The sequence below is a fragment of the Pelodiscus sinensis genome, chromosome 5 (assembly GCF_052426305.1).
Source record: "Pelodiscus sinensis isolate ZL-2025 chromosome 5, ASM5242630v1, whole genome shotgun sequence".
Lineage (NCBI taxonomy): Eukaryota > Metazoa > Chordata > Testudines > Trionychidae > Pelodiscus > Pelodiscus sinensis.
The window spans coordinates 69,976,389-69,999,900 of record NC_143056.1 but is presented as its reverse complement, the minus strand read 5'-3'; the positions used below and the strand labels follow the sequence as shown (position 1 = coordinate 69,999,900).

Genomic DNA, 23,512 nt, shown 5'->3' with positions numbered 1-23,512 from the left:
AGCAGACTAGCTCCTAAAGTCCTCAGTTCAGCAAGTCGCTTAAGCATGTGCTTAAACTTACATGCTTTGTTGAGTTGCGGCCAAAGTTGGCAACAGTTTTCAGTCCTCTTCAGAACTTATCTGTGTGGCTCCTGGGTGGGTAAGCTCTATCAGCAATGTGGCTTGCTGCTAGTGCCCCATCAAGGGAGCACTGCCTGCCACCGCCACAGTATTTCCAGTCCGCGCAGACTTCTGAAACCAGTGACTGAGACATGCAGGCGAATCAGCCATACTAGAGAGAACTAGCCACGGGGGCCACAAAGTTGCATATTCTATATGGGGGAAAAAATTGTCATGGTTATTAGCTCTAAACCCTGTAATGACATGATTCCTCACCCCCAGTTAGTCACAAGTATCCTCTCTGAAACTGCAAAGATGGACAGTTTATTCTTTTACTTTCTTCTTTCCATCCTTCTCTCTCTTTAAATCAAGGCTATTAAACACAGTATCACAAAATACTAAGTTACTTTCTGACAACCAAAACAAGCAAGAAAATTCATAGAAAGTGGAAACTATCAAAATCAAATCTCCATTGCTGCAGGGTTCAGGGAAGATGGTCTTTTCCTATGTACAGCACTGCATAATCAACTATACTCCTTATGAGGTTGGGGTGAGAGGAAATGTCATTTATCTTAAGCAGTAAGCGCAGGCAGCAGACAGAACTTGATGGGCTAATGGTCAGATCCAGGATAGAAACTCTGCCCTTAAATTTCCCAAAACAGACTAGGCCTCGTAGCACATAAGGGGGCAAATTTCTTCTCTTGAATCTACCGCATTCTTCCTTCATTTTAGCACGGAATGAAAGTGGAGATATGTATTGTTGACAATAGAGCCAACCCGTAGATTGAAAGAGAATTTTGGCCAGAATGAATTTCTCATATTCATGCTGTGAAAAAAGCACACAAATATAAGAAACTTCATATTATTAAAAGGTCTTTTTCTAGCATGTCGATAGATATGCAATAATGTGACTAAATTTATTCTTCCAGGTCTACGAGCTTGATCATGTTATTTTAATCAGGTAATGTTCCCATTTATGTCAATGGGAGTTCTACCTGATTACACTTTCAGCTACTATTCTGTAAATATTCACTTTACTGTCACATTCAACATCACTTACTTCCCTCATTATGTCTGTTAACATGATCAGTGGATTTTAAAACTGACAAGCCCTCCATTCCCACCCCCTAGTGAGCTGAACAGGGGATAAAGGAGTTTCTACCCCTCAGTCATTGTTTCAGCTCTTCTGCAGTCTCAAAAAGAACAACATTGCATTAGACTCATGTCACATTTGGAAGGCTTTCTCCTCAGCCAAGAGAGCTAGAAACGGGGAAATCCTGGCACCACTGTAATAAATAGAAATTTTGTCATTGACATCAATGGGCCAGGATTTCACCTTTACTCTTTATTGAAATGAAAGTTTAGTTTGTGCCCAATACGTGTATGTCACTCAGTTTGTATCGGCACATTGAATGGGCTGGATCTGGTTTATATGTATGAAACCTCTGCTTAGATTTTGCAGCTACTACACTATTGGCGGAGAACTTAAATGTAAGTTGAACCTCTCGAGTCTGGAACTCTCAGGGCCTGACCAGTTCCAAACAAAAGAATTTTTTGGACCACAGGAGATCAATATTGTGTCTAGCAGCATTGCAAACACTTCCACTGCTTACTGGGCTGCTGGAGGACATTTAGGGGTAAATTAGAGCTAAATAACAGCACAGAACACTGAGAACTAGGAGTGGTAGCTATAAACAAACTTTATGGGACTGTGGGAAACTTGGTCAGACCCACGAAAAGTGGACATCTGGCTCACTAAAATCATTCTGGATGACGTATGTTTCTAGACAAGAGAGTTCTTGATTAGAGAGGTTCAACATGTACAAAAAATAGGACACCTTGCTTAGCTTTATACTCTACCACAGGAGAAATTTGTCTTGTTTTAATCTTCAAACAGACTAATGTACCAAACGGTGTGCCTGAGAGGAAAGAAACCTTTCTGAGCATGGCAATCTAGCAGTGTCCTCTCTAAGTTTTTGACTATTCTTGCCATTTGGTATAAGCTGGTGCTTTCCACAGGTAAAAGAAATTCCTGGCAAGTGTGTTTGATATTACTTAATTACCAAAATAAAGACATTAAATATACATAAATAAATATTAGTAATACTTTGCACTTCTTTAGCACCTTTCATCTTAATATCTCAAAGTGATTTACAAAGTTTGGTGGCGTTATCCCATTTTACAGATGGGTAAACTGAGGTATAGCAAGTTACAAGCCTGATTTTGCTTCCTTTTAAATCAGTGAGCATTTTGCCATTCACTTCCATGGCAACAAGATCAGGATCTAAGGATACATCGACACAACGGGGGGAAAAAACCCAAAATCATAGCAGTGAGTCTCAGAACTCAAGTCAACACTCTACAGAGTTACAAATAGCAGTGTAGACCTCAGGATTGTCCTCTGAAACCCAATGGGAGCAGGACCCTGGGCTTCAGCCAAAGCCTGAATGTCCATACTTGTATTTTTTAGCCCTGTAGTGAAAGATCTGCAAGCCCAAGTCAGCTGGGCTGGGGTAGCCTCAAATTTTTTGTTGCAGTGTAGACATACCACAAGCAACTTGCCCAGTGGTACATGTTTTTTTTTTCCCAGGTTTGCCACTGACTTGCTGTGTATCTCCTGGTTCCTAATCCCCTTTTGTTTATACTAGCCAATACTATCTGTCTTCCCAATGACCCAGCAGGAACAAATAACATAAGATTCAGTGTAAATCACCCACCTTCTTTACTTCCAACACTGGTTGATTTTTATACTATTTCCATGGTTACATACCCTGGAAATAGTGGTCTAACATTACCATTGCCATAACATTCTCTTTAGAATCTTTTGAAATCTTCTGCCATCTCAAGGAAAACTTTGAAGAGCATTCTGTTTAGAAATGAATCTAGAAAATGCAACATATATATTGTCTCTCGTGTCTTTTGTATTTTGTATTATTAGAGCCATTTATACAAACACAGAAGCTTTGCCACTCCTGCTGCTCTTTCATCTGACGGGATTGTGTTCTGTTTGTGACACCATCACAATTTCCACATCCTGAGATGCTGTCACAGACAGTGGACTATGCCTCCCAAGCTGCAGAACAAGCTGCTTGTGCACCATGAACTTGTAAGAAACATGGCAAAACTTTTTTGGTTTTGAGCAGCTATGTTTTCAGAGCAATACCTAAGGAGAAAATAAATGCAGAAAATCTGAGCAGAATGATCTCTCTATATTGAATGTTTTCCATGAGGTGTGAGCAGGCTTTTCACAGCCTCAGTTCCCTAACAGCAGTAGGGCTCATTCCACTGTACATGAAATCTAGTTAGAGTTGTGAAAATGCCACATTCCTGTACCGAATGAATGCACAGCAAAACATAATTTGTCCCAGAATGTGCATTTTTTTGTTTTACGTGCCATAAAGAACAGAATAATCATTAGCACCCATGGACAAATACATGTTGTAATGTATAGTAAGACAATTAGAGCTAGGTGAACTATTTGCTGCAAATAATTTACTTGACAAATTTAATCCCCTTTTCTTTTCACACGATTGTAAACAGGCAGATTTTCAGAAGTTTGTCCATTATTTAGTGAATGGTTTGTGCAAACATATTTCAGACTATGGATTGCTCATGAACCTTTCACTATCGCTATTGATACTAGTTATTCATAATTTGCTATTAAAGCTGTGGGTGATTGGTCATCTAAGTCACATGGTATTGTTTTCTGTTCCCTGATTGATAACTCCATAACACATATACAGAGCTTTCAAGAAGGCCACACGATCACTTCTGGTGCAAATTTCCCCGGGAATGCATATTTGCAGTATTTGTCATCATTTCCCTTTCTGCAAACATTTTTGCAAACAAAAATGATTTCGTGTGATTATCTGTGAAAACGAATACATGGGGTTGTGAATAGGATTATCAAAAGGAACTTTGGGGATTTATTTGAGTAAATGTTTGTTAATAGCTTTTTGCAGTATCTGCCCAGCCTCTTGCATGGCATTAAAAATTCTTATTATAGGCACCTCTCTTTCCACATTTTACATCAGTAGTGGATAAAGTGCAATCCATGTGTCAAATGCACCCCATGAAGTTCTATAATGGGGTCATCCTCATCTTTAGTATGGAAGCATGACATGAGATGACAGTTCTCAGCTTGACCCAAACTGAAAGTTACTCAAAAATGAAGTATTACATGCTGAGATATGTAGTCCCTACTGATTTAACTTGTCATAATAAAGATGAGTGACTGCAATGTGCTCCATTTTAGGCAAATTTGACACGTTCCACAGGTTTCTGATAAGTTGCCATTACAACCCTAATTTGAGTAAATTTGTGTGCTTTTGCTTTAATCCTTGACCACATCTTTGTGTGAGATGGGGTAACTTCTCTTCTGGCAGAGATAACAAAGGTCAGTCTTGTAAAACAATCTCCAAAACAAAAGCATTTTTAAAAGGTATGTAAAATAGCTGCCATGGGGTTTGTGCTGTGCTCCCCAAAAAATAATAAATCAGGTTTAAAAACTAAAATTTTAGAATATGAAAGCTTTCTAATGTGTTCTTTTGGGTACCAGATGATGTATTTCTCACTTATCCACAGGGAAAAAAAAAAAGACCTTTCACTTTTTATCCAAGCTGGCATGCAATTCTGCCTCAAAGACCATCTTGTCAAAGGTGCGCATGTTCGTTTCCTCCCGCACCTTTTCCCGGACATGGAAGGATGCCCGGGCGACTGACCTGGCATTTTCTAAGACAGTCTTCTTCTCCTTGAAGATCTGCTCGCTCCTCTCCAGCTTCTTCTCAATAGACAGAAGGATCTCCCGGCGTCGGAAGTCCTCATACTGCTCCACCTTCTGCTTGTTCACCTTTTGCATTTTCTCTTTCTCCAGCCGGCTGAGGACCACCTTGCGTGCTTTCTGTTGGACCACCTCCTCAGCCACCTGGGCAGCATGCTGGAGTTTCCTCTCTGTCGCTTTGGCCAGAGCCTCCAAGTGCTCCTTCTGCTCCCTCTCCTTCCTCTCTGCTGCCAGCTTGGCCCTTTGAATTTGCATTTCCTCCCGCTTAGCCTTCTCTCTTAGCTCTTGGTTCCTCTTCTCCATTAGCTGCTCATAGTTCTCCTGGGCTTTGTGCAGGTTAACCTCCAGGGAGGTCTTTAGCATCTCTTTCTCCTCTGCCTCTTGCCTGGCCAGTTCCTTGAGCAGAGTCTCATGCTTCAATTTCTCAGCTTGGTTGAGCAACTTCTTTTCCTTCTGCAACTGCACCTCCTTCTTCAGCTTCTTCTGTGCAGCTGAGGACAGCTTATCCTGCAAAAGCTGTTCTTCTCGTTCCAGGAACTCTTTCTTGTCTTCTTCCTTTACCTTCAAGTTGTGCTCTTGATGGAGCTTCTTCTGCTTGTCTTCCAGAATGGCCCGCTCCAGCTTATCCCTTTTCATTCTGTCTTGCTTCTCTGCCTGCTCCTTCCACCTCTCTTCATACATCAGGCACTGCCTCTGCTTTATCATGGCTGTCTCCTTCAGCCCTTTAGTTAGCTTCCCACGGCGCTTCTCAACCTTGGACTCCCACATTTTCTGGCACTGCAGCAGAGCCCTCTGCTTCTCTCTCTCTTCCTGCTCCTTCAGCTGCTCGGCCCGTCGCCGCTGGCTGTCCCACTGGAGGTGGGCAGCATACCTCTGCTCACTCAGGATGTTCTCCTCCTGGTGCTTGGCTATCATCAGGGCAGCTATTTTTCTGTCCCTCTGGGGCACCTCCTTGAGGCCTTTCTTCTTCTTCACCTCCTTGACGATCTTCTCCACTTTCTTCGTGGTCTGTGGGGAGTGGCTCAGATCCCCCAGGCTGAAGCTTCGGCCCACCAGGGAATTCATGGCAGCCACTGTCCTAGTCTGAGGGTTCCCTTTGGGCCATCTGTCCCTCAAGCTTTCTCCACTGTAGGATGAGGATGTGCCTGATTCAGAGGAGGTTTTGGCAGAGAATCCCTCTCTCCGTTTTTGCAGGGAGTCCAAAGAGTGGCTCTTGGTCTTGGTCCCGCCAGTAGGAGCCCCTGGCCCTGGGGTTAGGTCACAGCTCCCATTGGTGGTTTTGAAGGAGAGTCTGGCAGCAGGGGAGGAAGGGAGGCTGCTTATCATCAAGGGAGTGAAAATCCTTCTCTTCTCCGCTCGGATAATCCTTTCTCTTTCCTCCCGGCACTGCCGCAGCTTCCTCTGCCGGTCCATCTCGTAGACCTCGTACAGGCCCGCTGCCACCCGCATGGACCTTCCCGGGGCTTCCCTCACCAGCTCGCTCAGGGCCCTGGGCAGCAGCTCCACCGGCTTGACCGCGCAGCGGGCGCAGGCTTCCAGCGAGCGGGGGCTGGTGAGCACGTAGCGGCTGCCCTCGGCCTCCGGGCAGTCGAAGTTGAACAGGTCCAAGTGCAGCAGCGGGGACTGCTCGCGGCGCCTCCCCGGCTCTCCCGCGGGCGTTGGCGGCGGCGGCCGCGGGGCCCCTTCGCCCGCTGCCGGGGCTGCGGCCAGCGGCGCCCCATCTCCCGCTGCGCCGCCGGGGTCCGTGCATTTCTCCTCGCCCGGCTCCGCCGCCGGATCCACCATGCCGGGCCCGCCGGAGCCTCTGCAATGAAAAGGGGGATACGTCGTACAATAGCCTCGCCCGCCGATTAATCTGCGCGGGATTAGGCGGGCTCGGCTCCCGCACGCACGCAGCCCTGCTGCAGCCCCGGGCAGAGCCCACCCGCGCGCGCTCCTCGGCCCCGGGGGGCGCAGGGCGGGAGTTCGTGCCCCCTTCCCGCGGCCACGCTCCGGCTGGAAGTTGCAAAGTCATAACCAGCGGCGCGTGCAAGGTCTTTGCAGTGCTGCCCAGGTAGCATTTGGGGGCGGGCATCCTGCAGCGGGCGGGTCTGTCTGTGCGGGAGCCCAGGGGCTGCTTTCGCGTGTTTCCCGCCCGGACATGAGCCGCGGGGGGCAGCCAAGCTGAAGTCCAAGCCTCACCCTAACGGAGGGGGCGGCGGGCACAGGCAGCGTTCGCAGCAACCCGGCTTTCGCGTGCTCAGTGCAGCATTGGGGGGCTCTTCTTTCTGGAGCCGGCTGCCGCGCGGAGACCCCGACCCTGCCGAGCCAGCAAGGTGCAGAGCCCCTGCGTCTTTCCCCGCAGCATCCCTCCCCGGGCTCGGCAGCCTGAGATTCCAGGCTAACGCCCCTGGCTCCCCCCGCCCTAAAACCCCCAAACCAACGCGCATCTGCAGACAAGATGCTACGGCTTGACCGTCCTTCCCGAGTCCTTCGGGATGGAGTGAATGGGGGCGGGGGAGGATCATTCACTTACTGCACCTTGCTTTGGCTCTGCCGGCGGCAGCGAGGGCTTTTGTCCCCTTGCCGCCGCCTCGGGAGCTGTACCAATCTGTTCCGGGCTGCCTCAGGTTACTGGTGGCAACAGCAGCAGCTGCCCCTCCATGGCTCCCAGCAAACCCTGCGCAGACACTTCACCTAAACACAGGAGGAGGGGGGCAGCTCAGGAGACACAGAGTGACACCCCTGACCCTCTTCTCTGCAGCCCCCGAAATCTTGCAATTTATCTCAGTCCCCCCCCCCCCCAGCGTCCCTTGGTAGAGGCTGGGATTTGGCGAGAGCCAGGGTTGGCTGAGGAAGAGGGCACCCACCAACCCAAACTGCGTCTCCTTTCATGACCGGTGGGCGGAGGGGAATCAGTAAGAAGGGAGTATGAATAAATGATGAGCCGTGCTCCAGTAGCGCTGGGGTGGGTCATCGCATCTGGCAGTTCGGAGGGGGGGCTGAGGTGGAGGGGACAGATTTCATGAGCAAATCCATTATCTTCCCAGGGTTCCCCTCCCTCCTTTTTAACTCTTCGCAGTGCGCTGAAGTAAAAGAGCCAGGGGAATGAGTGGAGAGAGTAATTGTGGTGTGAAGCAACAGCTGCTATCCTGCCAATTCCAGAGAGAGAGAGAGAGAGAGTGTACACCTATGAATGTATGTTAGTTTTTTAATTGTACTTTTGTAGTGCATACAGGTCCCAGTGGAGGCTTGAGCCCCAGTGTGCCAGGCTCTGTATATATACTTAATAAGAGACCATCCACACCCAGGGGAGATTATAGACTATACAGACATGGCAGAAGAAAATGTGGAGGAAAGGAAAGATTAACAACACCATTTTGCAGCTGGAGAATTGAGACACCAAGATTAAGTGATTTGCCTGAGATCTCAAAGGAAATCTGTGGCAAAACTGGGAATTAAACGAACATCTCCTGAGTCCCAGTCCAGTGCCTTGACTACAAGATGGTACTTCTCCTATTAAGAATGCCATCTACTGTTATTTTTATTCCATTTTTACTTGCTGGGATGAGGATGGAGGGAAAATAGCTCACTATGCAAATATATTGTAATAAATCTGCAGCCTCCTTGGATTTAATGATTATCACTATTCAGCTTGCCCTGGTCATTCCACACTTCACTGTCACCTCTGAGAGAAAGAGCTTCCTGCTCTACTGCACAGCTGAATTTAAAGGAAATCTCTACTAGCTGTCAGCCATATACTGTCTCAGACACATACTAAGCAGTTCTGATTCCACCCAATAAAAGACAGTAGTAAATGCATTAGCTAGTTCATTACATTAATGCTGTTAATCAACTTGCCATTTAATTGATATATTTACAGTTTAGAGTTACTTGAATAAGAACATGTGACCAGCCAAATGACTTCTAGGACAGCACCAATTTTAGGGTAAAGTATAGTTCAAGGGTCAAATATGGCCGAAAAAGGCTTCAAATTCAGTCCAAGACTTCCCTCTCCTTGTAAGAGCACGGTAATAAGGACTAGTGTGACCAACTGCAGCTTGCTATTGCTGGATCGCTCAGATAATGAACACATTTGACTTGTTTGTTTAGGGATTTCTAGCAGTGTTATATTGAGTAGCTAAATGACCAACTCTACCGGCAAACAATTCTGATTTATCCAATCTAATGGATTTATCATCATAATATCTAGGTGACAATTTTAAAGATCAACAACCAGCCTCATGCATCAACTGTGAATCTTTAGGACATGACAGTGTGTTCAATGCCTCACTTAGTGAGGATTTGGCCGCAGGTGCTGCCATAATGCAAATAACCAATAAAATAATAGTAGAAGTAGGTGCATTGTTGCTGCCTAACTGGGATTATATTTTCTGTCTTGTGGTAAACATTAGAGTTGTATGTATTTGTGTTTTGATATAAACATCATGCACATCTGTATGCAAATTTATACGTGGCCCTTTGAAAGTTGCTATTTCAGCTTTTGTTATTGCCTGGTTTGGACCTTGTTCCTTCTGATTTACTTATGGACATTCTTTACACAAGAGATACTAACAGCAGCCTTCTATGTCTTTGAGATAGCAATATGCACAGTCTGCTCACAGGGCCATATTAATGTCTGTCCCGAGGACTAATGCAGACCAGAGGCTGAATGTTGAAAGGTACTCTGGAGGGATTGAAGAGGCACATTTCTGTCATTGATCCTTTGTTTACAGAATCATAGGGCCTCTTTCTCTTTTGCCCTAAAACTTGCATAGCATGTACACAATAATCCAAATTAAAGTAAAATGCTACCAGTCTACTTTGGTAGCATTTTACAGCACCTTTGCACTGGTGTAAACCACAACTCAAGGTGCAAGGAAATGCAGAATCAGGCTCAGAGAAGCTAGCAATAGAAAAAAGATCATAGGATTATAGAACACTGGAATTAGAAGGGCCTTTGAGCAGCCATGAAGTCCAGGTCCCTACATTCACGGCAGGGCCAAGCACCATCTAGATCAGTGGTCTCCAACTCTTTTACACCCAAGATCACTTTTTAAATGACAGAACAAGCCAAGATCTACCACCCCATCCTTCCCCCAAGACCCCACCCCTTCCTTGAAGCCCCGCCCCACCCTCTCTATTCTCCTCCTTTCCATCACTTGCTATCCCCAACCCTTATACTGCTGCTTTTTTCCCCCAATTCTTCTGTAGGAAGAGGTTTTTCCAACATTTAGCCTGTCTAGACCGGACTAAATGTCAGAAAAAACCCTTCTTTTGGAAGCCCCCTTATTCCTTGTGGAACAAGGTATACAGGGGTTACCGAAAGAGCATGTTTGCTCTTCCACTAAAAAAAGCAGAAGAACAAACACATCCCTGGATGCAGAAGAGTTTTTCTGGGATATCTCTGGAATCCTGAAAAACTCCTGCAATCTAGCCTTACCCTCACTGGGTTGAGACAGGATGTGTAGGCTCTGGGGTGGGAAGGAGGGATTTGGGTGTGGGAAGGGGTGAGAGGTGCAAGTTCTGGGAGGAAATCTGGATGCAGGAGGAGATAGAGATGAAAACACTGGCTCGGGGAGGGGGTTCCAGGCCGGGCAGTGTTGAGGTCAGATGGAGGGTTGGGGTACTGAGCAAGTCACAGGCTTGTGGATGTGAGGGTGCAGAAATTGGGGTTGGAGTATGTGAATGGCTCAGGGCAGGGGGTTCCAGTGTATGATAGGCTCAGATCTAGGGTCAGGAATGTTATGATGCTGTGGCCAGATGGGGGCTTGGCCCCAATTGAGGGTGTGTTGGCCAGGCTTCATTTTTAAATAAAATACTATGTCAAACACACAAAGTTTCTGCATTGTCTTTATTCATGAGAAGAGCAGGGAACCTGTTTTGAGTCAGGGGTCACTGACCCACAGAAAAGTCAGTTGGGGCCACACAAGTGAGATGTGCAAAAAAAAAAAACCACCTGTAAAAACCCCCCAAGCCTCACTAATGTGGCCCCAACTGTGCTGGTGGGAGCAGGGGACATGGTACTGGGGAAGGGTAATAGTGGGTGGTGGGGCAGTGGACAGCGTGCCAGTGGGGGCAGGGTTCTGCCGCAGGGGCAAGGGAGAGGGAACAGGATGCTGGGAGGGCAGGGTGCCAGTGGGGGCAGAGAGTCCTCTGCAGATGCCTCCTCCTAGGACTCTCCCTTCCCCCTCCTACTCCGTTGTACGCCTCCTCTGGGGCTGGCGTGTACCTCCCGCAGAGCAGAGAAGCCCCCATCGCGTGCCGCCTCCAGGCCTGACTCCCCCCCTACTCCTGTGGAGCAGGGAAGCCCACACAGGCGCCCCCTCCAGGGCTGACCCCCCCACTTCCGTGGAGGAAGAAGTCCTGTCGCACACCTCCTCCAGGGCCGCTGTGAGCCTCCCTCAGAGCAGGGAAGCCCCCATCGCATGCCCCCTCCAGGCCCAACTCCCCACTCCTGCAGAGAAGGGAAGAAGCGTGTGTGCTTCTGGGGACTCCCCCGGTAAGTTCCTGGCACATCACAGACCTGGGGAAAAGAATCAACCAGCGCATTTCTGGAACCCCCGGAAATGATGTGCAGCTGCAGGACTTCTGTCCACCCTGCGGGAAGCTGCTACTACCTCCATTGTCGCTGGAGGTAGGTAATGGGACTTTTTGAGGGTGGGAGAAAATGGGGGGCCCGGAACGCCTCGTGATCGACTGGTGAAGGCATCGTGATCGACCAGTCAATTGCAATCGACGGGTTGGTGACCACAGATCTAGATCATCCCTGACAAACATTTGTCTAACCTGCTCTTAAAAATCTGTAGTGATGGAGATTCCACAACCTTCCTAGGCAGTTTATTCCAGTGTTTAACCAGTCTGACAGGAAGTTTCTCCTAATGTCCCACCTAAACCTCCCTTGCTGCAATTTAAGCCCATTCCTCCTTGTCCTATCATCAGAGGCCAAGGAGAATAATTTTTTTCACTCCTTCTTATAAGACCCTATAAAGTACTGGGAAACTGTTACTATGTCCCCTCTCAGTCTTCTCTTTTCCATACTAAACACACCCAATTCTTTCAATCTTCCTTCATAGTTCATATTTTCTAGACCTTGATTCATTTTTACTCTTCTCTGGCTCTTCTCCAGTTTCTCCACACCTTTCCTGAAATGTGGTGCCCAGAATTGGTCACAGTACTCTAGTGGAGGCCTATTCAGAACAGAGTAGAGCAGAAGAATGACTTCAAGTCTTGCTTACAGTACTCCTGTTGATGCATCCCAGAAAGATATTTGTCTTCTTTTTTTTTCTCAACAGTGTCACAAGGTTGAATTATATTTAGCTTGTGGTCACAGGTGATGGGTTAAGGTAGAGGTGGTGGAGGCAAGCTGTTCTCCCTCCTATCATTCCTTAGAACCATGAACTTATCAGATGTATTAACGCAGCTAGTCTGTTTTCCTGCCAACACAGAGATAGTCTTTATTGTACATTTTGTGATTATTTTGTCCAGTCTAGTTTAGGGATGTTAAATTTAGATTAATCAACTAATCAAATAGTTGATGCAATTTGCATTGACTATTCAATTAGTCGATAAGGGCGCCTCTGCCTTTAGAAATGTAGCAAGAGCCTGCCAACTCTTGCTACATTTCGAAGGTGGATGCACTGTAGGGTGCCTGGGGCCAGCAGGGGACTCTAGCAGGGCCCTGTTGGACCCGTGCTCCCTGCGCACTTTGCTTTTGAAAAGCAGGGAGTACTGGACCAGTGGGGGACTGTTAGAGTTCTCCATTGCCCCATGCTCCCCATGGCACTTCTGCCTTTGAAATATAGCAAGAGCCCCACTGAGCCCCTGGCCCTGCCTCAGAGACCGTGCTGGGGGGAAACCGGCTTTTAAGCCCGCTCTCCCCAGCACCAGCCCCTGCTCTCCCCTTGCTACCTCTCGCTGATAGAGACAGCAAGGTAGAGGAAGCAACTAGTCAAGTCATCGATAAGCATATGCTTATCAGATAGTCAACTAGTTGCTTACATCCCTAGTCTAGCTCTAAATTTACCCATGCTTGGGGCGTCCCCTATTTTCCCTAGGAAACCATTCCCCAGAGTTCACAGGATTTTTTTCCATTATATTCAACTTAAATTTACCCTTTCTTTTGTGGGCAGTCCTCTTAAATAAGTGCCACATTCCTTTTTATTATGTTCAAGTCAGTCCTCCCCTCTTTGGTGTTTACTCCTTTCAATTATTTGTAACTTGTTTTCATGTTCCTTCTTGGCTGGCCCTTAGCCATGTTAACCATGTCATGCTCATAAATCAATTCCTCGAGCATCACCATCATTTATCAGCGCTTTATCTGATCTCTCTCCAGTTTGTCAATATCTTTCTGATAATTAGATACCCAGAACTGAACGTGGTATTTCATGTGCTGTCATGCCCGTGCTATATTAAGAAGAACTGTTATCTCCCTACTCTGTGGCACGGTTCCTTTCAATGTACAGCTCACGATTGCATTGGCCTTTTTCTCTCTGACATCACACTGCAACTCCGATCTAATTTTCTCTGACTCCTAAAGTTTCTTTCAACACTACTGTCTCTCAAATCTCTCTCTTCCAGTGCATGTTTGGTTTGTGGTTATTTCCCCATTAATGTAGATACCTTGCATTTTCCAAGCCAAATCATATCTCAATATCACCTGCATTTTCTGCTCTCCCTAGGTCTCTTTGTACTGACCAGGGGTTCACAACGCCTCCATCTTCATCCCAGACTGTTCCTGTCCCCTTTATGGATATATGGTGGAGAAGCCTTCTTGCCTCCTTATGCAGTATCTAGCATGATTGCAGTCCCTGCAGACTTCTGAGTTCAGTCTTTTGTTTACCCCTCTCCTCCTCCCCCCACACTCCCAGGACTAGCCACCTCATGGGGGAAGCCAGTAAGCAGAGTAATTCCCTGTGCCTTTCTATGCCAGCCTGGGTCCTTGTAAGGGGTAGTAGAGTGTGCACAATCCAGCATAATCCCTCTTAGAGCTTTCCATGGGATGACACAGCTGCATCAAGATGGTCTATCAAACACGCATAGGTTCCCAAACTGGTATTCCTGTGATACCCTCCACTCTACAACTTCTTACTGTTCAATCGGTTGCTGCATCTCCTAATCTTTTGTTTACTGTTCTGCTGTCAATTTTCAGTGCACCTCAGTGGGTTTGTAGCTGCTTTGAGCTAATGTTGAGACTGAGATTAGGTCAGACACCATATACAATGCCTTTTCAGCCACAGAGAAGTGAAACTCAGCACACCACATGTGAACATTGGGCATAGCCCAACTACAGAAAGGACAGGGACGAGGTGCCAAGTTTCAGTTAGGGGGAATTTGGCTATTGTGTCTCCTTTTAATTTACTCCTTTGGTTTGCCCTTCATTTTTGTTTATTTCCATTTTGCATTCTGTCTCCAGTCCTGGCCATCTCTAGCATCCTCATTCAATGCTAGCAGTCTTGTGGCCACTCACTGACAGTATACACATCTCCCTCAGAAAGATATGCACAGAGCTGGTTAGTCCACTTTCCCTCCTCCCCCTTCCGCTTTGTCTGTTTCTTAATCCCCATGTCAGTTTTTCCTGTTCAGAAAGAGTTCATGCTATTGTGTCTGCCAGCCATGCCTGACTTCAAAGAGAAATTGACCAGCTATGGGAATTGCTCTCTATTCCTTTCCCCTCACAGCAGAGTGATTTCACAGAGCAGACCTAAGTTGCATGTGGGTAGGCCTAGAAGGGGCTCACTCTTTCAAATCTATCTGTCCAGCTCACCAGCTGTCCTTGTGTGTATACCAATCTTCAGGCAAAGCACTGACACTCATGAAACTTATGTCATAGGTGCTGGAACTAGAGATTCTGGGGAATAGCTGCATCCCCTGGCTTGAAGTGGCTTCCATTACATAGATAGGGTTAACAGTTTGGCTCAATGGCCTTGAGCACCTTCATTATGGAAATTGTTCCAGCCCCTCTGGCTGCCATGTTACTGGAAAATGTTGTTTTAAACAAAGGACCATTCCTCCTTAGTGCTGCTTGCAGTCTAACATGGCAGTAGTATATTACTGCATGAGAACCTGAATGCGAAACGAACAAAAGGCAATGATGACAACCTGTCTGGTTGTACCATTCAAAGTAAGTGAAATGCAAAATGTAACCAAGCAGAATAAATAGTGAGGTGGAGATTAAAGTGTTACGATTATTTTAGTTTTCACTAATTGAAAGTGAAGAAAGCAAGAGAGGAGGATTTTGATTGTTTCTTTCTGTATGATTTAACCTAATGTACCACTGATTTTTTTTCCCCATTAAAGGAACACTAAGAAACTATGAGGCTTTTGAAATTTCAAGAGGATACTTCCTTTCTGCCTTCTTCTGCAGCATATTTGTGAAGAACAGTACTAAAATGGCATTTCAAGGAGTCCCAGCCAGCAAGCCAGAATCCTTAGCCAGAGCCTTCAAATACTAACCTGCTCCTGGATAAGCAACACATGAGGTAGTATGTTAACACCGTAGTATAACTTCGCATTCATAAAAATAAAATAAACCACCTTCCTCCTGACACCCACATTTTCCATGGATGTAATCTAATGCTCCAGCCTAACTCAGAATTCCCCTTCATTTCTGAATTCTAATTGCTCTGTCCTACTTCATGCAGCTCCTCATGTGCATGGGGGAAGAAGGCAGATACATATCTCTGCTCATATTGGAGTGAGGTGTAGTGGGCAGGGAGAGGCAGCTGGTGACAGTGTGTGGCCTGCTTCTTCACAGCTTTATACTCACTTCCCTCTGTGTGCAGTGAGTGTAAAAATGCGTGTAAACACGACTATCAAAATGGCTGCATTTTGCATAGCTGCAGATTACTGCATGATGTGAAAGGCAATGAAGAATCAGGACCATGGTGCTTACCTCAGGGATTCATGGGAATTTGAAGAAAAAAAAGTAAAACCACATTTCCATGATATAAATGATCCCCAGCAGGTATACTCACATCACACACACTCACCTCACACTGACACCAAAGGTCCGACCATACTGCTTAAACAGCTTGCTACTGGAGATGAGGTTAAAATATTTTCCTGTGAGTCTTCCTTTTTCTGTCCTGTCTAGCATGCCTAGGGACTAGAGAAGAATTGTGATGATTGGTTGAGTTACCCCTGCTGTCACAATGACACTATTTAGCAATGACTGACCTACTGGCTTGGCCTTGACTACAGGCATAATAACAATTACATACAACAACTATTCTTAATACCTTTGCTTACGCACAATATGTGTCTTCAAATGTAATCTGTAAGTAGTAATGATAGCAATACTTATTTTAATTCTGATAACACTCAGAGACCCTGAGTTTCAAATGATTTTTAACTATATCTAAAGCTTGAAGGGTGAGCATCAAAGCCATCTGCTAGCCTGGAGAAAAGAAAAAAAGAAATGAGTCTCAGAAAAATATTAAATAGCCCATTTTACATTATTTTAACTATAATTAGTGGCTTTACTTGTTAATTCCCAGAAAATTCATTCGATGTCCAGTGCAAGGATACACTTTGTTATTCATTTAAACAGACAGAATCCCTATTTTAAGTATAAAAGTCAACTAATCCTACATCATGGAGGTGCTACAAGTGCAGTGTAATGTAGAGTTAGTTTCCCTTTCATGCCACCATTTTCCCACAACTCTTTATGAACAGCGAAGCAATTCTACCTAAGCAATGAAAAGCTATGGCTACAGGAGATGCCAAATAGATGTGATATCTGATTTACACAGGCATCTGGGAATACTGCCAAATTGAAGATTACTGAAGGGAATTCTTCCTAATTCTGATAATACTTGGACTAAAACTCTATGCCAGATGTTGTCTCAGAAATCATAAAAGCTGCTGGATAGGGGTTTTTTAATAAGCTGCCCTTGCACTTAGCATGTGCTGAGTTCTTATTGAAAAACAGAAGACTGACTAATTCCTGGAGGCTCATGAAGTCACTACATGTAGCAGCTCAGTGCCAAAGGATTCAGCATTACATACATAGAAAAGACTAGGGATTTAATAGTGTAGTCAATTAATTGATTAACCGATAAGCAAAAGCATGATAGGTTAATGCTATAGACTACAGGCAGTCCCCGAGTTACGCGGATCCGACTTATGTCGGATCCGCAGTTACGAACGGGGCACTTCCTCTCCCTGGTCTCCAGCAGACCAGGGAGAGGAAGGAAAGCGGCGGAACGCGCGGCCAGCTGACAGCCCAGACGCATCTGGGCTGTCAGCTGGCCGCGTGCTCCGCTCTGCTCCCCCCACCCCCTGGTCTGCAGACCAGGGGGAGGGGGAGCAGAGCGGAGCAGAGCAGAGCGGCAGAACGCGCAGCCAGCTGACAGCCCAGACGCGTCTGGGCTGTCAGCTGGACGCGCGGTCTGCCGCTCTGCTCTGCTCCGCTCTGCTCCCCCTCCCCCTGGTCTGCAGACCGGGGGGGGGGAGAGGAGGAAGCAGAGTGGAGCACGCAGCCAGCTGACAGCCCAGACGCGTCTGGGCTGTCAGCTGGCCACGCGTTCCGCCGCTCTGCTCTGCTCTGCTCTGCTCTGCTCTGCTCTCCTCCCCCTCCCCCTGGTCTGCAGACCTGGGGGACGGGGAGCAGAGCAGAGCAAAGCCGCGGAGCCCGAGGGCAGCAGGATAGCCACGGTGCGTCTGGGCTGTCCCGCTGCCCCCGTGCTCCGCGGCTTTGCTCCGGACGCCTGTGGTACAGCAGCTGGGGTGCTGCCGGTTGGTCCCGTAGCGCCGCTCTGGGCGCCACTGGACCAACCCAGCAGCACCCCAGCTGCTCTGCCCCAGGTGTCCCCAAGTCAGCAGCTGCTGAAAATGACCAGTGGCTGACTACAGGAAGCCCCTGCCCCGGGCTTCCTGGAATCAGCCGCTGATCAGATTCAGCAGCAGCTGACTTGGGGGTGCCTGGGGTTCTTAAGTTGAATCTGTATGTAAGTCAGAACTGGCATCCAGATTCAGCCACTGTTGAAACTGATCAGTTTCAGCAGCGGCTGAATCTGGACGCCAGTTCAGACTTACATACAGATTCAACTTAAGAACAAACCTACAGTCCCTATCTTGTACGTAACCCAGGGACTGCCTGTACACACATTTCCCCATCCCCTGCCAGTAAATTTTTTAGCAGGCTGGCCAGCAGCCCAGCTCAGTCCTGGCTCGTGCTGGGTCTGGGACTTACCCCGGCTGCGTCTCTGCATTTGAAGTGTATTAGAAGCCAGGTGGGCAGGCAGCCTGGCTCATTTCCAGCTTGTCCTTGGTCCAGGAGCTCAGCCCCACTCCCCGGACAGGGGCTGCTGCGACCTTGCACTGCTGCCTCTATATCAGAGACAGCAGTGCAGTGCAACAGGCAGCCAATCTGCAAGGGGAGCTGGTTTTTAAACTGGCTCCCCTCATAGACCAGCTCCCTCCTGGCACCCTGGTGAAGCAGCAGTGCAGCGTGGCAGGGAGCTCCTTGGGAGTGGGGCTGGCGTGCACTGGCTGCTGGCCCAGCTCCCCGGGGACTGTAGAATAGCTGATTAACCTATAAGAATTCATGAGGTTACTTGACTATACAATTAACCGATATTTAACATATCTAGAACACAATAGGTACCAAAAAGTTAACTGATGTAACCTAAAGAAAAACTGCTGTGTAATATAAAAAAAGATTCTAATAGCTACATTTCATTACAAAGTAGAGTAAATCAATACATATATGAGTTCCTTTAGTATCATTTTAAAATTTAATCACATAGGAAGCTGCAAGTTTGTCACTCTGTTGATGTAAAGTAGGCCAGAGGGAATAGAGCATAAGAGGAAGGGTAGTTCAGTGGTTAGGGTGCTAGCCTGGGTCTTGAGGGACTCAGGGTTAATTCCCAGCCCTTTGACAGCTTTTCTGTCACTGTGTAACCCTTGATGAGTCAGTTATGCCAAGATTTAGGTGCCTTGTTCTCATTGACTTCAGTGGGAGTTGGGTGCTTGAATACTTTGAGGGTAGACTATGAGCCTTGATGGCTTTGTGCCTCAGTTCCCCATTGCTAAAATGGGGCCTATCCCTGTAATGAGGAAAACTTTAAAGATTGTGAAATGCTCAGATACAATGGTGGTGGGGCCCATATAAGTACAGTAGATAAATTTGAATGCAGGAAACTCTGCATGGTTGGAAGGTAACATCTGCTATTTATTTCTATGTATTTAAGGAGAAAGAGTCCTTGCCTTCTAAGCTCTTTGAGAGCTGCCCTCGTAGACATAGGAGCCGCATATCCTGTACACCTTCAATCTAATGCCCATGTTGTGAGTATCAGAAAAATAGCAAGTTCCATAGCATAATGATCCAGCACTGTTCATAGTTATGTAGATCAGGGAGACTGACCAGGATTTCTAAGAACAGTTTTGTAGAATTCTATTTTAAGATATGTGCTTACATACAACACAGTTCAGCAACCCTGATTTGCTTACACAAATAATCACATTGGATTTGGGGGCCTTGACATTCTGTTCTGTGGCAGCCCCTCCCTACCAGCTCTACTCTCTGTTAAGACACCAAAGTGTCTTAACTTGGCCAGCTGAAAACTGGAGCACTAAAATTAGGGGATGCTTTTGAAAATGCAGGTGCAGGTAACTTGCTAGGGGTAATACTATCTGACTGAGGTTAGAACCCAGCTATCCTGACCCAAAGGTTCATGTTTTCACCACTAAAATACTATCCTATACTGACAAATGAACCAGACAGGACCACGGATAAAATGGTACTATCATCTACACTGGCGAACCCCATCTGGAGCAAGTTCTTTTTTCAGAACTTCTTAACTCCATTGACTGTTCAGATCAGCGTGGATGAGATCAGAGTTTGTCTACTGTGTGTAACTGGGTGGGTAGCTGTTTTATTGTTAGAAATTAAGTCACTAGATTTTTTTTTTAATTTTGCAATTCCAGGATTCAGGCCTTGATCCTGCATGGTGGCAATGAGCATTCCTAAAGCTGCTCAGTACCTTGCATAATCAAGCACTTTTTGAGCACATGGCAGGTGAACAAACTCTTTGAGGGCCTCAGGGTCACAGTTCCTCAATGGCCTGGTTTTCCTTATAAATCAGGCAATGCTTCTTTGCAAAGTGGAACCTAGGACCCAGAAGAATAGTTTTTAGTAGGAATGAAAGGGATAGGAAGCTGGAGCAGCTGGACCCAATTACTGGGAGGCAAAGGGGGCAAGGTGTGTAGAGAGCTGTTGGGACTCTGCAGCAGGGATGGGGAACCTAGGGGCAGGGGCCAGGGGCTGGATGCAGCCCCTGGCTTGCCTGGATCAGGACCTCAGGGCTCCCTTCCTCCTCCCCACACTGGGGAACCTGCACTGCTGCTGCTTCTTCCTCTCCCTCCTTGATTTCCCCTCCCCCCTGTCTCCCTGCAGGGCTGGAGCTCACAAAATATAGTAGGTTGGGCTGTCCAGGCTCTGACGTGCAAGGGGAATGGAGTGTGTCTTTCTGCTTCTCCATCAAGGCCTATGTCAGTGAAGGTTTGGGGTTGTCTTTTTTTCTTTTGCTTCTCACTTGTGTGCAGCCCCTGACTGATTTTTCTGTGGCTCAGTGCCTCCCCCTTACCCTCCCCCACCAAAAAAGGTTCCCCACAGCAGCTCTAGAGAGAAATAACTCTTCACAGCTTGTGTGGGTTTCTCACTGTAGGCATTTTATCTGGTGCATTTATTTTCTGTTGTTGTCTTGTCCTTTGAGTAAGCAGCCCAAAAGGCTAAGGGTCTTTTTTGTGAAGTGCTGCCTGGGTATTGGCTTTCTGAGGTTAAACTGACCTTTTCTCAGAAGAGGGCTTTTTCCCAAGCAGGGTTCTTTCTGGGGCTCTGCATTAGGGCCTTATTTTAGAACAAGGGTACCTGCTTGATGGCTAGGTGCTATGAGGTTTTTGGGGGGTGGGTGCCCATACCTAACTAAGAGTTTCGTGTTCTCCCTTTCCTATGGATGACAGAGGCAGGGAGGGCCTCATGGCTAGCCTGGAGTTTCCAAGTAATTATCTAGAGGCAAAATATCTTTGTAAAAGGTGGGTAACCCTTCCACATTTTCTTTTCTTCCTCTTGAAACAGCATTAACTCCTGCTTAGCTTTCTGACTGGAATGCGAGTGTTCAGCAAGGAACAATTCCACAGATAGCTGGTGCCTCTCTGGTCATCAGTCTTGCCCCTACACCCTCATGGAACCCTGATCCTGTAGCATTTTGGGGGGAGGGCAGCTTCTATTGGGCCCCAGCCATGGTGGGAGAGAAGAGGGATGGTGGAAAATGGAGGAGCCATCCCTTCCTGCTCCTTGAGAGAGGTTCATTTTCCTCTGCTCGCAGAAACAGAGGGAAGGAGCTAGCCCTACATTTAGTCTCTTGATTACATACTGGGTCAAATTCTCCTCCTTTCCACCCAGGTGCACATACCACTCTCCACACCATCCTTTCTGGACACTGAGATGACAATGGAGTTGCACCTGGGTCACCGAAAGGGGAATTTGGTCCTCTGAGTAAGTTATGCAGTTTCACATGTGATATCTTTAGTTCCTACTTGATTGTGGTATATAACACTTGCTAAAATGCTGCCTATAACTGGGGGCTCATGTGGCTGTATTAACCTCATGACGTGCAGCACCATTAAGTATCGTAGTCTTAGACTGTACTTTATAAATACAGGCTCTGAAGAAACTTGCTGCTATTAGAGCCCATGGTAGTTTTGTCATTGATTTCAACAGGAGGAAGGCCTGCAGGTAAGTCCATGTTTCCTGCTCTGAACAGCCTACAGACTAGGTGAAGGTCTAAGGTGAAGCATAACTCAGGATGTTGCATTACAAGGCTCACATCCTGTATTACTGGAGTAAAAATCAAATTGCTATAACAATGGAAAAAAGAATTAAGATCCACATTGCTCCCAAGTACAGAGCCGGTCCAAGCTATGGGCTGACCGGGCTACCACCCAGGGCACCCCACTGTAGGGGGCACCGCACGGGGCTGCTGGACCGGGCGGGGGTGAGGCTGCGCATGCACTGCGCTCCCAGGTCCCGGGGCGCACAAGTGGCTCGGGCCAGCCCAGACCAGGTAGATGCGGCTTCTGTAGCTGATAGGAGACTGCAAGATTGTTCTGAGCTCCTTCGGATTATTCCTGCAGGGAATTTTGCCTATTCAAAACAAATGGCATTTAATCCCCCACCTGCTAATCCCATGAGTTTCAGTACTGTCCACAGGGTCCCGTGGTTCCCTTTGTACTTATGATAGCACAGTTCTTGCAGTGGCTGCCCTACAGCCACAGCAGGTGACTTCATATCATGGAAGAGGAAATGGACTATTAATGTAGGTAATGTGTCACTATTAATCTGGGAAGTGATTGCTCATGGATGTGGTGGATGATGCACGCAGCCTTGCACTTCTTCCTACCTGAGACCCTAGGGGCTGCTGCAGCCCCTGGCTTGAAGTAGTAACAGTAACTCAAATACATGGTTTCCACCTTCAGCACCCTCACTACAAAAACTGTTCCAGCACCCCTCCTCCCCCATACCTTCCCTCCCTTAGCAGAGCCCCACCTCTTCAGCAGCAGGGCTGACAGACTCGCTGGGGCCCTGGGCAAAGTTGGGAGGGGCCTGGCTTGGTACTCCAGGAAAAGGCAGGGCTGGGGCAGCCAGCCCTCAGTGCTCCTGGAGTGCACCATGCAACACTCCAGCTGCCATGTAAAGGCTCAGGCCACCGCCACTCCTGTGGTAGCAGTGGCAGCCTGGGGCCCTGCGCCCTTTTGAATCTCTGGGCAGTTGCCCTTTTGCCCCCAATCCCTGTCAGTGCCACAGGACATACCACACTAATGCCAACCCTGGTACCTTCCCTTGCAACAAACCCCGTTGCCAGCTTTGTCCACATATTCATTCTGCTGATACCATTATTGGACCTAACCAAGTGAGTTATAAGATCAAGAACACATATTCCTGCGCATCCAGAAATATAATTTATGCAATCATGTGCCAAAAGTGTCCGTCTGCTATGTACATTGGACAAACATCTCAGACACTTCGCCAAAGGATTAATGCCCACAAAACAGATATCAGACAAGATCACAAAGAAAAACCAGTTTCTTGCCATTTTAACCAGAAAGGACACTCTCTCAGTGACTTAACCACCTACATTCTGCTACAAAGACCTTTTACATCTGCACTCGAAAGGGAATCCTCTGAACTGTCATTCATGTTAAAATTCGACACTCTCCGGGAAGGAATGAACAAACACTCAAACTATCTTACCCATTACCAAGATAGCTTCCCCGATTATCACCTCTAATACCATTAGCTCACAGACGTCCCACTCTCCCCACCTCTAATATCATCAATTCACAGACACTTACCTTCCTTCCTTTCCCCCCTACTTCGCATTCCCCTCCTGTTCTGAAATGTGATTTGTCCTTTTCATATGTGTTCATTTTTTTTAATCGTATCCTTTGGTATATACGGTTGTGACTATTTTCTTCCACTATTTGATCTGAGGAAGTGGGTCTGGCCCACGAAAGCTCATCACCTTTTAAACCATCTTGTTAGTCTTTAAAGTGCTACATAGTCCTGCATTTTGCTTCAGCTACCCCAGACTAACATGGCTACATTTCTATCACGGCCTGCCCTATAGAGAGTCTTTGAGGAGGTGAAGG

General features: G+C 47.0%; 1 protein-coding gene and 1 long non-coding RNA gene across 5 annotated transcripts in view; one reads left to right on the top strand and one right to left on the bottom strand.

Annotated features, from left to right (window-relative positions):
• CCDC177 (coiled-coil domain containing 177) overlaps positions 1-15,999 on the bottom strand; it is a 30,473-nt gene extending 14,474 nt beyond the window's left edge. The window contains exons 1-4 of one of the 4 annotated variants that reach the window (XM_075927330.2): positions 15,850-15,952; positions 12,097-12,294; positions 7,400-7,555; positions 4,821-6,683 (exon numbers count right to left, since the gene is read on the bottom strand). In XM_075927330.2, the coding sequence (XP_075783445.1) occupies positions 4,821-6,664 (1,844 nt within the window). In that variant the 5' untranslated portion in view covers positions 6,665-6,683; positions 7,400-7,555; positions 12,097-12,294; positions 15,850-15,952. Of the gene's footprint in view, positions 1-4,067; positions 6,684-7,394; positions 7,556-12,096; positions 12,295-15,849 lie in introns of those variants that run through there. The other 3 variants (XM_075927329.2, XM_075927328.2, XM_075927331.2) reach the window with 3 other exon arrangements.
• Positions 16,000-16,033: 34 nt separating this feature from the next.
• Positions 16,034-21,714, top strand: LOC112546964 (uncharacterized). The gene is made up of 4 exons (XR_012903476.2): positions 16,034-16,136; positions 19,054-19,147; positions 21,267-21,359; positions 21,585-21,714. It is a non-coding gene; the product is annotated as an uncharacterized LOC112546964 (long non-coding RNA).
• The last annotated feature ends 1,798 nt before the right edge of the window (positions 21,715-23,512 follow it).